Source organism: Macrobrachium nipponense, chromosome 17, assembly GCF_015104395.2.
Source record: "Macrobrachium nipponense isolate FS-2020 chromosome 17, ASM1510439v2, whole genome shotgun sequence".
Taxonomy (NCBI): domain Eukaryota; kingdom Metazoa; phylum Arthropoda; class Malacostraca; order Decapoda; family Palaemonidae; genus Macrobrachium; species Macrobrachium nipponense.
In genome coordinates, this window is record NC_087210.1 from 52,609,750 (window position 1) to 52,624,681 (window position 14,932).

Here is a 14,932-nt window from a genome sequence, read left to right on the forward strand (position 1 = left end):
AGAGACTATCCTCCTCTTGGCACGAGGATCAGTCACGAAGTACCTATTCTCCAACGACTGATTGGAGAATGCACTGGCGTCAACATCGCCTAAGTAGAAGGAGACGGAGGAAAGACTTGCGTCTTTTCCACGAGTATGTTTGTTATTTTTCCTAACGCTTGCAATTTCTCTCAAAAACAGGCGTGTCACCAAATTAGAAAGCGAAGTTGTATAGTACTCTTGTACATAGAAGAAGTGGGAATGGAGGAAGCACATCTCTGTGCAGGCTGCAGCTGTGACATTATGGCAGGCGCCACGTTTATGATGTCACTGAGCATCCTGAATGTGACGTCAGCACTCAACAGGAAGCACAAGGCTGCTGTTGTTATTCCTGTAGACATAGCAACCTTAACTCAAAAGGCTGAGGTGTTGTACTATCTGCTTCTCTACAGATGTCGAAGTATTCGACCACAATTCAGTGCAGATCAGGGTAGAAGGGACATCTATAGCGAGGGACCCTGAAGGGAAGCGCCATGTCATATAGAAAACATCTGCCTTTCTAGGGTTTGTACTCCTGATAGGCTTAACGCCGATCGCACACCCCCATCAACTCTGCCTCCATATCTGGAAAGAAAACAAGATGGCGATGCACAACCCCTCCCCACTGGGAAAGGAGCACAATTAGTCAAAATTACTTCCCAAAGCACCTCCTCGTACATCCAAGCTTTGAATCCATAGGCGAGCCATATGGTATATGTGAAATATCCAATAGTAGAGGTGGCGAATTAGCTGGATCTGAACAGTTTCTGCACCTACGACCTACTACACGTTGGATGCGGCTCTGTATACTCCGACGTTAAAAAAGTCAAAGATATTCAGGCATTTATCTGCTTCCTGTTATATCCAGGAAATCTTCTCAAAGCATGAGAAGGCTCCATGTTTGTAATATCGCCTGGAAATTCCACACACAACAGATTCAAAACAAATGGTACAAACTAAACCGGCTCTAAAAGGACGGAAGCAAAGCACGTCCTCTCTTAAAGGCGATTAAAAAATAAATAACAGGGTCTCGAGTTAAAGAGGGGTATGGGGGTGGCTCCACATGATTCGTGACCAAGCACAGATGCCAATAGTCCCTTGTGTTCACAATTTTTTTTTTTTACTTTACCGGTTTCCAGCTGGCACTAAGTTATTTATCCTAATGTTAAGACCAAAGGTTTGTTTTGTATATGAACTACTAACTTTTTTTCTTACAAACTAGTTGTTCATAACTACTTGTATTTTAGCCAGAATCCTAGGTATTATTTTTTAACTTCTTAAGCCTACCCTAAAGAATTTTCTCTAGAATGAGGAAAACGTTGCAGCTTATAAAAATGTTAGTATTTTAAAACTTCTTAAAAGACTGAACACAGATTCTGTCATTCATTTCATTAGCTGTTTTTAAAACTTCATGAGTTTAGAACATTCTTACACTTAGGTAACCTCTTCCTATTCTGTCAATTAGACAGACAGATGGAGTCACCACATGTACTAGTTTACTCTAAAAGTTAGTCTAACCTAGTAATTTACATAAGCCTACCCTATGCACATACACACTTGGTCAATAACACTTGAACAAAAAGTCATAAACATATACAGGAAGTCCCTGATTATCAACTGGGGTTCTTTTCTTGGAAGGTTATAGTGCTGAGTTTTGGTTAATGGCACCGATAACTGAAACCTGACCATTATGGCACCGTAAAACCGCCATTAACCAAGTCCGCCAATAACCGGGGACTGCCTGTAATTGTGAAAATATGACCACATCCATAGTAAAATTATTTACTTGAATACTTCCCTACTGTTCAAGTTAGCTTTATTTTTGCGCCATTTAGTGTGATCAGTATTTGAAAAAATATCAAAATACACTTGGCTAACTTGCTATGACTGTCTTTGTATTCACCTGTTTCCCACCTGATGGTGCGGTGCTGGAATGTTTATGTTGTCATTTCTTCCTGACCACCCACCAAGATGTGGGGAGGCTAGGTGGGTTTCCACTTTAACAATAGGTGAGTATCCAAATTAGTCCATGAGCCAAGACCCAGAATTAAGGGTTTGGATACCAAAAGGTGAACAGATCCAACTTGGATTTTCTGTTAGAGTGATATCTGAAGTGTCCAAAATCCCAAAATCACTCAACCCTTAAACGCCGAAGCGGTATTTTAAAAATCGTCTCCAGTATGCCGGCGACGTTCACGAGTGAGCACCAAAGCGGAATTTTTTTTTTTTTTTTTTTAAATCACAGCACGCTTAATTTTTAAGATTAAGAGTTAATTTTTGGCTCCTTTTTTTTGTCATTGCCTAAAGTTTAGTATGCAACCATCAGAAATGAAAAAAAATATTATCATATATAAATATTGGGATATATGACAGTGCAAAAAAAATTTTCATATAATTATATAAAAATCGCGCTGTGAGCAAAACGGTTAAAGCTAACGAGTTAATTTTTTGTTTTAGTATTGTACACTAAATTGCGATAATTTTGGTATATAATACATTGTAAAACGATCAAGGCCACACAGAGAAAATATTATCACAAAATTATGCATAAATTCGTAACACGCGGACGTAAAAAAAAAGTTGTTTTCAAAAATTCACCATAAATGGAAATATTGTGCTAGACACTTCCTGTTTGTTGCAAAATGAAGGTAATTGATTGAATATTACTAGACTGTAAGTGTTGTAGCTTACAATTGCAGTTTTCGATCTGGTCGAGTTAAAGTTGACCGAAGGACAAATTTTTTCTATTTATTGTTTATATGAAAATATTTCAAAACTGATTAAAGCTACAACCATAGGTTGTTTTTAGTTGCATTCTACATAAAATTGCACACATTTTCATATATAAAACTTTATGTAACGGCTAATTTAAAATGGTGCAAACATTACGACAATCGGACGAAAAAATTTATGATTTTTTCGGAAGAGTTACCGCATGGACGTAAGGAAAAAGTTTATTTCATAAATTCACCATAAATCAAAATATTGAGCTAGAGACTTTGAATTTGTTGCAAAATAAAGGTAAATGATTGAATATTACTAGAATGTAATAGTTTTAGCATGCAATTGCATTTTTCGACCATTTCGGTCGAGTCAAAGTTGACCGAAGTTTGAAATTTTGGCACATCGTTATTTATATGAAAATATTTCAAAACTGATAAAAGCTACAACCATGGGTTGTTTTTAGTTGTATTCTACATGAAATTGCGCACATTTTCATATATAAAACTTCATGTAATGGCTAATTTAAAATGGTGCAAATATTACGACAATCAGACGAAAAAATTTCTGATTTTCTTCGGAAGAGTTACCTCGCGGACGTAAGGAAAAAGTTATTTTCATAAATTCACCATAAATCAAATATTGTGCTAGACTCTTCCAATTTGTTGCAAAATGAAGGTAAATGATTGAATATTACTAGAATATAAGAGTTTTAGCTTACAATTGCGTTTTTTGACCATTTCGGTAGAGTCAAAGTTGACCAAAGGTTGAAATTTTGGCACTTATCATTATTTATATGAAAATATTTCAAAATTGATTAAAGCTACAACCATGAGTTGTTTTTTTATTGTATTCTACATGAAATTGCGCACATTTTCATATATAATACTCCATGTAACGGCTAATATAAAATGGTGCAAAAATTATTTCAAAGTGACGAAATAATTGCTCAGATGTGTCGCTGATGCTTTTTAGTGCGAGAAGAAAGAAATTCGCGCTTTCGCGCCCGAGTATTTATATCGACGTTTAATACGTCCAATCGGCGTTAAAGGGTTAACTTAGTATAGGCTAGGCTATATTCGAGATACGATTTTCTCAACTTACGATGGGTTTTTCAGAACCTAACCCCATCGTAAGTATGAGAATACCTGTAGATATATAGATATATATAGATACAGTGGTACCTCAGGATAGGAAATTAATCCCTTCCGAGGCAGCCTTCGTAACCTGAGCTTTTCATATCTTGAACCGCATTTTACATGTAAATTGCCTAATCCGTTCCAAGCCCTACAAAAACACCCAGTAAATTTTATAATAAAGCTAAATTGACCAATAAACAATGAAATACAACAATTTGGACCACTCAGTACCTAACATAACCTTTATTGTAGTATGTACCTGTAAATAAAGTGTATTAGTGTACATGGTACAAGAAATACTTTACGTACATGTACGTACATATGTAGTAAAATCTGGAACCTAACCTTACCTTTCGAGTGAGACAATCTCCGAAAGTGGCGACAGAGGAGGACAAATGGCAGAAAACATGAACACTTAACTTTATGAAATACATTAAAAAATGGCAGAAAACATTAACACTAAACTTTACGAAATACATTAACAAATGGCAGAAAACATTAACACTTGATTATCTCCATCTTCATTCTCCATAGAAAGCATCCTCTTCTTTCCATGAACTTCAGCAACATTCTTGGGACCAATGGCTAATAACATAAGTAATTAAGTTCACACACAACACGATAAAGTAACTTACAGTACAACAAAAGTGAAATCACTAACACAAATTTACAGAACACAAAATACGTATATGTGAAGGAACGAATTCCAGTGTTTACGGTCAAGGAACGCCTTACATAGAGGCATGATGCTGACCAATAGGAGAGCAGGATCTTATAGCGGTAACTAGCATCAGGAACCAATGGGAGAGCGGGAGGATGGTGGCGAGTCTACTCAGTTGGCGGCGCACGAGTTTTAAAATTGATATCGGTGGTCCGGGCGAATCTCGGGACTTTGCAGCAACAACCTTCATAACATGAACTATTTTTGTATTTAGAGCCAAATAAATCTTTGTATTTGCTTTCGTAACTTGAATTTTTTGTAAGCTGGGACTTTCGTATGTCAAGGTACCACTGTATATATAGAATATAGATACACAGTGTTCTCCCCGTATTCGCAGGGGATGTGCATCAGGGACACCCGCAAATAGTGCAAACCCGCGAATAGTTAGAACTCCCCTCTAAAATGCCCATATCTGCCTATCTTGAAAGTTCAAATACCAAGTGTATACTTAAAGTATCATCCTACATCAAAGATACCATTGAATTGGTATTATTAATATCATACCAAAGTCATCTTAAACATTTTACCATTAGAAATATATAAACAGCCAATAACAGAGAGAGAGAGAGAGAGAAACTCATTACAATATCAATAGATTGAAAGGAACTTCTATAGGCAACACTTATTTTCCCTCCCATAAATACATACGTATATCTATTCCAGAGAAGGGAGAAAGAGAGGACTGAACAATTATGTTTGTCTGTATATAAATTCTTTTGCTGAGAGAGAGAGAGAGAGAGAGAGAGAGAGAGAGAGAGAGAGAGACCAAATGTAAACCTTATGTAACATCCTACATCAAATTTACCTTAAATTATTATCATATTAATGTATTAATCTTAGAGACTGTATCAATATAATTTCAAAGTAATCCTAAACATTAGTACCCTTAAAGGTATATACGCATGTACATACAGTGGACCCCCCGTATTCGTGTTCTCCGGATTCGCGGACTCACACATTCGCAGATTTCTCTCGGGAACGTTTCCCTGCATTATTCGCGGAAAATTCGCGCATTCGCAGTATTTTTCTATGAGAAATATCCATAAATTCCTGGTTTTTGTTATTAATTTCATCATAAAATGCACTTTTTGTGATAAAACTAATAAAAAAACCAAGTATGAAAATTTTTAGTGGTTTTTCTTAAGTTTTAACTAACAAAATAGGCTGTTTTTAGCGTTTTTATAGGGGTTCCAAACATTCGCGGATTCTAACTATTCGCGGGGGGTCTGGTACGCCTCCCCCGCGAATACAGGGGACCACTGTACATACATACTTCTAACACTTGCAGCCACAAGAGAGAGAGAGAGAAATTGCATGAACACTTGGTGGCAACAACACAACAGCTCCTCCCCCTCTGTCCCATTACTTGATATGTTTGACAGTTTTAGTACCTGGAGTTTGAGAGAGAAGACTGGGATTTCCTTCATTCTTATACAATTTATCAAATTCATAAACTAAAATCTTACTAATTCACTTTAGTATTTTCTTTAATGAATTGATGTTATTGCTGTATACATTAATATTAGAAAATATGAAATCAATTATTTATCATACAAAAAAAAACATACATCTCTGTAGTAGAGAGAGAGAGAAAAATTATTTTTACTATGTGATATCATTTCATCTTATTAAACTACTGATACAGTCTTAATCCGTATTAATATTTGAAAATTAGTAAATAATTTTTGTACCATAAAATGCATTTAATCATGAAAATAACATCAAAATACACTAATTGGTGACGATGGAAAATCCCGCGAATAGGCGAATCCCCTGCAAATAATGGGTAGATATGGTCCATAGAGAAATCCGCAAATCAGTGATTCCGCGAATCCGGAGAACGCGAATACTAGGGGAACACTGTATAGTATAATATATAGATATAGATATAGATATAGATATATATATATATATATCTATATATATAAAAAAATATATATATATATATATATATATTATATATAAACAGTTTTAATGGATACATCCTTGAACTCAAAACATGGGTTACTCCAAGTGTACAAGCAAGGTGGCTGAAGCTTGAAAGCTGACTGCTAATGTTGCCCTGCATTCTGTGCATACATGGATTAGCTTATGTGGTCTAATTAAGTATCCATGGCAAGCAATTGTGACTGATCTGAAAATGAGCTACAATTACTTTGGTGTGGCATTTTTTTTTTCTAAGAATGCCACAATCCAATGAATTCATCTGCTTTAATTTGTTGTTATCAAGCCATTCTTCAGTAAAGTCTGCCAATTATTTCAGAAATAAATGACCATGATTAAATTTTACCTGTTCATACATAATGCATCATTAGCAGCTTAATCAGCATCAATGGACATGGATCTAACAATTATTTCAATGTTTACATAGCTTCATATAGTTTGTGGAATGTTAACTTCATTTACTGTACATGAGATTTTTTAAGACTATAGTTTGAAGGGCTTCATTAGTACTAAGTCACTGAATATAAAAAACTGATAGCATACAGTATAATTTCTATAAAGTAGACCCTTGACTCACGAACGCATTGACCCACGTACAACTCGATCCCCGACCAAAATTATAGGTAAAATTTCACCCTTGACTTACGAACTAACTTTGAGATACGAACAAAAAAAAAATGCGGAAAATAAAAATTCTGTTTGGGTCATGAACTAATTTTGAGACATGAACATTTGAAAAATGCTGGAAATTTCTGGAAAATAACAATTCACTTGTTTCACAAACTAATTTTTAGACACAAACATTTGAAAAATGCGCGAAATCGCCCAGCACACGTGAGAGCGTTTGAGTTGCCATGGGACCAGCCATCCTCCAGCCGCCCACGCACGGCGTCACCCACGCATCGCTCTTTGTCTCATCTCATTGTGTACAAGACGTTCGTCAATTCACTTAGCATTTTTTGCGCTAAAACTTGTGATTTTCTTCATAATGGGCCCTTAAGAAAAGTGAAGAGTGGTGGTGAAAGTAAGAAAGTGAAGAGTGATGGTGAGAAGAGGGTGCAGAGGAAGATAACCATTGAAATAAAGAAAGAAATTATAGAAAAGTTTGAACGTGGTGTTTGCGTGACCGATATCGCAAGTGAGACAAGATGGCCAAGTCGACAATTTCGACAATTTTGAAAAACAAGGATGCCATTAAAGAAGCAATGTTGCGAAGGGAGTGACAGTACTAACCAGATGAGATCGCAAACCCTCGAAGAGGCAGAAAAAATAATTTTGAAGTGGGTTAACATTGAGAAACAGGATCGTGAATTATTGCTCAATGAAATTTAATGAGCCATTTCAGAAAAGTTATGCAAGGAAGGAAAAGGCAACAGACATTGGATAAGTTTGTGATTAAACGTTCACCAAAAAAACCTAGAAGAGTTGAATCTCCGGAACGAGATCTCCCCGACCTGGATGGGGGAGGGTTCTCCTTCCGCACAATAACCTCCTCCCCACCCACCACCCTCCTCTTCTCTTGTCCGTCAAGCCAGAAGTCTCGCCAGTCATAGTAAGTGTTCACTTTACAAACGTTTTTATAGTGTTAGTTTACCATTTTAAATTATATTATTAGATATATTAAGGTTTTTTACACTGACTTTTTACATTATCTGTAAAATAAGGCAAATATACATAATATATATTGGTTCGTAGGGGTCGAGAACCAATTAATATTATTCCCATTAAACCTTATGGGGAAATTAGCTCCGATCATGAACAATTTCGAACACGACCAAGGTCTAGGAACGGATTGTGTTCGTGAGTCAAGGGTCTACTAATTTTAGTGCTAAATTTTTCATACACAGTTCCACTGTGAAAACAGTAGCATTTACTTAGTATAAAAAAAAATATGATGAAATGGCAGCAAATCCTATATCTAATGCTGAAAAAGAAGTTGGATAGTTAGGTGAGAACAGACCAAAAAGAATGGCTGGAAAGTAAGACAATACAGCTGGGGGTCCGAGGGACACTCCAAAGGACCTTTTGGGCATTAACCTAAGGGGAGGTAGTCTTATATATATATATAGCATTCCACATTAAAATTCAAACTATTATAAGTGCATAAATTTTTTGGATAAGTGATAATACTTCTTTTCCACGTCTAATTCAAACTTATAAGTGCATAAATGTTTTGGACAAGTAATGATACTGCTTTTCCTGATTTGCCACCAAGTTGTTTAAAATCAATCTGATCTGAATTAGCAACTGCAATATCATTAGCTTTATGGTACAATTGACAGCAACATTCTGTAGATATTTAATTACAACATCTTACCATTTTATCCAGCATATGTGACTGGGTGGCATTACAAAACACATGAGTTTTAGCACGGTATCGTCTCTTCCTATTCTTCTTCCATATTCTTTTATTTGCTCCTGCTCTTGGTCGAATCCAAATGCCACGCCCAGGCCTAAGTAGAAAAACAATTAACCAACGTATTGTTCAGTGTTTAAACTGTAAAATGACAAATTTAAAATTAATTTGTATTTTTCACAGAACAATGATTATTATTATATAGGATTAGTTTATCCAGACCTCTGAGCCCAATAATGGCTATTCTTGGGCTGGTTTCACAGAAATAACCTGCAGTTTTAACATTGGGATAAATTCTCGGGTACCAGTTGGAAACTGGTAAAAAACAATAAGAATTATTTATGCGAGGAATTGGTGGCATCTGGCATCCGTCACAGAGATGAGGAAGGAAGCAGCCGGCGACCCAGTCTCAACCCCATGACTATTAGTTTTCTTCTTACTGCCTTCAGAGGAGGACGTCTCTTTTGCTCTCCTCCCTAAAGCTGGCTTTTCCATTTGCCCGTTTTTTTTTGCTGTGTTTTTGTGTACAGTGATGTTTTGTGTGTGTGAGGAAATGTCCAGGTATAGGCAACTACTCATTTCAACACCTGCAGTAGAAGCAGATTGAATGTTTATAACGTGAGTAACTCTTGTCCTGAGTGTTGTTCTTGGTCTCCTGAGCAATGGAGGATTTTCACCAAGAAGAGGCAGCACAAGAAGTTGGAGAAGTGCCTCAGTGGTGTGGTTGGTATGGTATTAGCGTCCCACCTCGGTGGTCGCGGGTTCGATTCTCGGAAGTCACATAAAGCCGTTGGTCCCATTGCTGAATAACCACTGGTTCCATGCAACGTAAAAGCACCATACAAACAAACAAAACAAGAAGTTGGAGGTGCCATCTTAGGAAGAGTTTTCTCCTACTTCGATGGATGTTTCTCAGGCTCCTCATTGTTCTACTTCTCCCTTGCCTAGGCCTCCTCCAGTTGCTTCTCCTTCCTTGGAAGGTTTGACCCCTTCCTATTTCGTCCATTGATTAGTCTGCCTCATTAACAGTTCCTAGCCCTCCTGGCCTCCACTCTGTGGGTCTTATGCTACATCACCTAGTGTGATGCCATTAGTACTTACAGTGCATTATCTTTGGTCACCTCCCGCTCAGGCTATGGAAGTACTAACAGCTCCTGTACAGAGTTTGTCTGCTCCTGTGACATCACAGCTGGGTTCTGGTATGGCGTCATCTGTTGCTGCCTCTACTGCGGAACTTTCATTCAGGCTATGTTTGACACGAAGTACAAACATGTTCTTCATAGAAGGTGGCATAGATCTCCTTTGTCTTCTTCATCCTCATCTTCTCCTCCTGTTCATTTCCCCATCAGATGTTAGAGGATTAAAGACTCTGTTGCTGCTCCTCTCCCCAAAAAACAAAAGACCATCTTCACTTTTTTGCTTTTTGGACCATGCCTGTGTCTCTCTTACACATGCATGTGTTCCTATGGGTAATGTATCTCATCTGTCAACCTCTCGCCTAGAACAACGTTCTTCCCAACATTGGAAAACACTTGGGGCCATATTTTTAAACCACCATCTTCTGCTTCGATAAAGAGGCTCTTCATGAAATCTCTTCGTCTGGCAGTATTTTATAAACAACGACAAAGCTCTTCTTTGAAGAGGCATTGTTCGGGACAGTTGGTATGCTGGAAGAGGTAAACAAACAAACCAGTGCTTCCACTTTAGGATAAAATACCCTAATTTAGGGTAATCAGAGATCTCTTAGGGCCATATTTTGAAACTACCACCTTCCTTGTGTGATGAAGACCCTGCTCGTGAACTCATGAAGCGGTATTTTAAAAACATCGGTGAAGGGCTGGTATCCTGGAATGATACACAAACATTTCGCATCACAATTGTTTTGTGCATTAATACAATTACTACAGCAGAGTCCAGCTGGCTTTACAGCTAAGCCCACCTACTGATTACATCCCGACCATTCCTTGAAGCTGATTGGTTGGAAATAGTTTAGAAAAGTTCATGAATCTGTGGCTCTTTTCATCTTCATTTATTTTGCAACAGTTGTTTTGCTGAACTAAAATACGTTGTGCTGATTAAAATATAATCCAAGAGTCAAGAGGAGGTGAAAGACGATTCTGTTACAACTTTCTGAAGTTCATAAACTGCCGACAGCCAGCAACTTGGGAACGTGAGGTCTTTTATGTACAAAGACAGTCTTTTACAAGAATGTAAATAAGACCATATATACATTGAAGTACTGAAAAATATGGACTGCTAAAATATTTGGCATGTGTTTATATGTTCAAATACATTAGTTATGCCGTTCTCTTTTAAGTTTACAAAAAATATACGAAGAGGTGAGCTAAGAGATGGTCTTCGTTTCCAATAATTTTCAGGCTTCGATCATCTTCGCCTTCGGCAGGAAGAGGCTTTTTATGGCACAATAAAGGGATTTTGACGAAGGAAAAATCTATTTCTGGGCAACGACCTGTGTCGCCCTGTGAAATGGTTCCTTTGATACTATTTCTTAGGTATAAATATTGCTATTCATCCTAGAGAAAAAAGAAACAATATAATGCCAAGATAAATGGCTCGCTCACCTCTAATAGAAGTGTCGGTATAGTAAGGAGCGAGTGGAATCACTACCAGAGGTCCCTTGCCATTTAGCTTCTTCCTTCGACAAAACCCCCAACTACGGAGGAGCCGTGCTACAGCTCCCGGTACTCTCTACTACTACCGTGAGCGCCTCCGACGCCTGTGACGTCATTCCTGAAGATAGCCTCCAAGCTTGGGGTAAGCTGGGTGAGGACAATCTAACTACAGGGTGGGGTTTCACAGGGCGACACAGGTCGTTGCCCAGAAATAGATTTTTCCTTCGTCAAAATCCCTTTTCTGGGCTTAACCTGTGTCGCCCTGTGAAATAGTACCAGAGAATGCTAAAACACCAAGCTTGAGGGACAGTACAGATAAATAAGAAGGTAAAAATAAACACCTGTAAGGTTAATAGTATAATGATCAACTTAAATTACAGTCTTACAATTAAGGTTAATAGTATGAACCCTTAAACATGGGTTAGAACTTAAAATTAATTAGCCTATCAAACAAGTAAATTATATACAGGGTAGGCAAAAGAGCAGGATCATAAGTTGACTTATACATAAACAATGGAACTGAATCCCACTGAATGATGAACAACAGCAATACTCAAGGTAACAGAATACATAGAGGCGACTAAACTAAGTAAGGGTGCAAAGGGTCAGGCAGAAGGGAAGGCTATAAGAAGTTATAAGAATTATTAAGTCAGGAGAAACTGTTTCCAGCTGCCACTGCTGGAAATTTGAGGGCTTCAAAGGGTTTTAGGTAGTATCGTTTGAAAACTGTCGGAGATTTCCAGCCTGTATATTTCTTAAGATCGTCAAAATTCAAATGCTGGAAATAATTAATAGATGTGGCCACTGCCCTAAAATCGTGGGCCCGAGGAAAGGAACTCAAAGTGACCCGGTTCCCTTGATAAGGCTGACAGTTCTGATATTCTAGCTCCTGAGGCTAAACTTAATAAAAATAGGGTTTTCCTCAAGAGAGATATATAATTGCGAGAGTCATTGTTAATGTCCGAGGCCAGTTTGAGGACATCATTTAAGAACCAAAAGACTGTTTTAGGTCTCGTTGATGGTCTTAATCTAGCACAAGCTTTTGGTATGGATGTAAAGTAAGAATCCGTAAGATCTATGCTAAAACCAAATTGGAAGATCTTTTTAAGAGCTGATTTGGTCGTATTGATAGTGCTTGCTGCTAAACCTTTCTCAAACAATGATCTGAAGAAAGTTATTGCTAGGTTCGTTGTCATGACTTGAGAGTTTGACACCTTAAGGAACTCTGCTAGTTTCTTAACAGATGAATCATATTGACGCAGGGTAGATTCTCTTTTATCTGATTCCAAGAATGAAATATTCTGGGGATCAATTTCTGCATTCCTCATAGCTGCAAATTTCAGAAAATCCATAAAGTTAGGGTTTTCTGAATTCTTGAGGAAGCGGACACAGTCCGAGTTTGCACTAACTGGGTTAGTTTGGGGTTGGGAATCCGTAGGGGTCGGAGTCTCAACTCGAGAAGTAGAGGGAACCAATTGCTCTTGGGCCAGTTGGGAGCTACTAGAGCTACTTGGCCCTTGAACGTCCTGAGTTTGTTTAAAACTTTCATGAGAAGGTTCACCGGAGGGAAGAGGTAAATCTTCTTCCATTTGTTCCAATCGAGGATCATTGGATCCGTAGCATATGCTAGAGGATCGAGGTTGGGTGCCACGTAACAAGGGAGTTTGTGGTTTGACTCCGTGGCGAAGAGGTCTACTTGAAGTCCGGGGACTTGTAGACTGATCCAATCGAACGAACTCCTGTCCAGTGCCCACTCCGATTCCAACGGAACGGAGCGAGATAGAGCGTCTGCTACTACGTTCTTGACCCCTGCCAAGTGAGTGGCTGACAGGTGCCATTTGTTTTTGTTTGCCAGAGAGAAGATGGCTATCATGACGTGGTTCAAGTGGCTTGACTTGGATCCGCCCCTGTTGATGCAGTGTACTACTACTGCACTGTCCAGAACTAGTTTGAAATGTGAGTTCTTGGGCGGACGGAGTCGTTTCAGTGTGAGAAATACTGCCATGGCTTCCAGTACATTGATATGTAGCTGGTGGAATGTTAACGACCAAGTTCCTTGAACTTTTTCGTGCGGGGAGTATCCTCCCCACCCTGTTAGTGAGGCGTCCGTGTGGATCACTAATGATGGAGGAGGAAACTGTAGAGGAATTGCTTTTGAAAGATTCTTTGTCTCCGTCCAGGGGTGTTACGGACTCTTAGATATCACAAGAGACAATTTTACGTTGTCGAAATATCCTTGAAAGGGTCGACACAATGTTACGGCCTGAGGGAGGTCCGCTTCAGGTTCCATATGAAATAAAAAAAAAATTATCAACGCAAACAGTTGAAACTGGGGATATGAATATAGAAAGAAACACTAACACAACAAAGGTTTATTTCCAAGCTTACTAACAAAGGTAAATGCAGAATGGTATCTCCTATTTACATAAACAGATAGAATCTTACACTGTGTGAACTGGGGGAAACAGTGAGGTTATAAGAATACTTGCTAAACAGTTTGGCACTTCGAAGAGGTGGCTTCGTGAAAGTAGAGCGGCAATTGCAGTCGTCCTCTTGCCTCCGTATTGCAGAAAATAGTCTATTCGTAAGGCAGGAACTCTCCCCTTTTCTTCTCCGAAGTCTGCTCAACGTAGAGACAACTCGGCTGTCCACACCGGGAAAAAAAAAAGACGACTAGACCAATATCCAACCAACTCTCGAACAACTTCTTTTGATTGATACTTCGTCGGTTCCTTTTTCTCGTATTTCACGGAAGATCTCTGCTGCTGCTGATCTCTCACTGATGATCTGATCTTTGGCTCTCTGTGACTAACTGGTGATCTCTCTTTTACGATCTCTCTCTCTCTTACGATCACCCCTCTCCAAAGTTCGTTCGTCGTATTTATACGCACTCTGGGGGCGGAGCCTACGGTGAACGTCACCAACTCCAGGGATTTCTAGAACTTCTCAGATGAATCTAGACGAGGTATTGCATCAGAAATCGCGGCGTTTCTCACGCCCGACGATTCTGGAACAACCACGAACATAGGCGCCTCCAACAGTGGCGCGAAAACCTCCTTGCTGCCGAACTTCTCGAAAATGCATTCTCCTTTCCTTTATCTTTCTTTGCTATGAAGCAATTACCATCACACGCCCCCCCAAAAGAGAAAATAAATGAAATCAAATGATTTTAGTTTTTTCTAAAGAGAAGCAAGAATTAAACAGCGGGGAAACAATTCTGCATAAAGCTTTAATCCAGTCAAACACACACACTTCTCCACTTACACACTCAGTCGTGCGATAACAGAAAACGGTTGTTAGGCTACTCATTCTGAGAAATCTCTAGAGAGGCTATCAGATAATACGTTATCCTTTCCCTTTATATGAACTATCTTCAGGTTATAGTCTTGTAATTCTAAAC

At 38.5% G+C, this 14,932-nt stretch overlaps 1 protein-coding gene across 2 annotated transcripts in view; it reads right to left on the bottom strand.

Annotated features, from left to right (window-relative positions):
• LOC135196223 (uncharacterized) overlaps positions 1-14,932 on the bottom strand; it is an 89,875-nt gene that overhangs the window by 12,475 nt on the left and 62,468 nt on the right. Inside the window, exon 3 of one of the 2 annotated variants that reach the window (XM_064222868.1) lies at positions 8,861-8,996. The exons of the other annotated variant lie outside the window; for it this stretch is intronic. Coding sequence (XP_064078938.1) covers positions 8,861-8,996 — 136 coding nt within the window. The remainder of the gene's footprint in view (positions 1-8,860; positions 8,997-14,932) is intronic. 2 annotated transcript variants of the gene reach the window in all.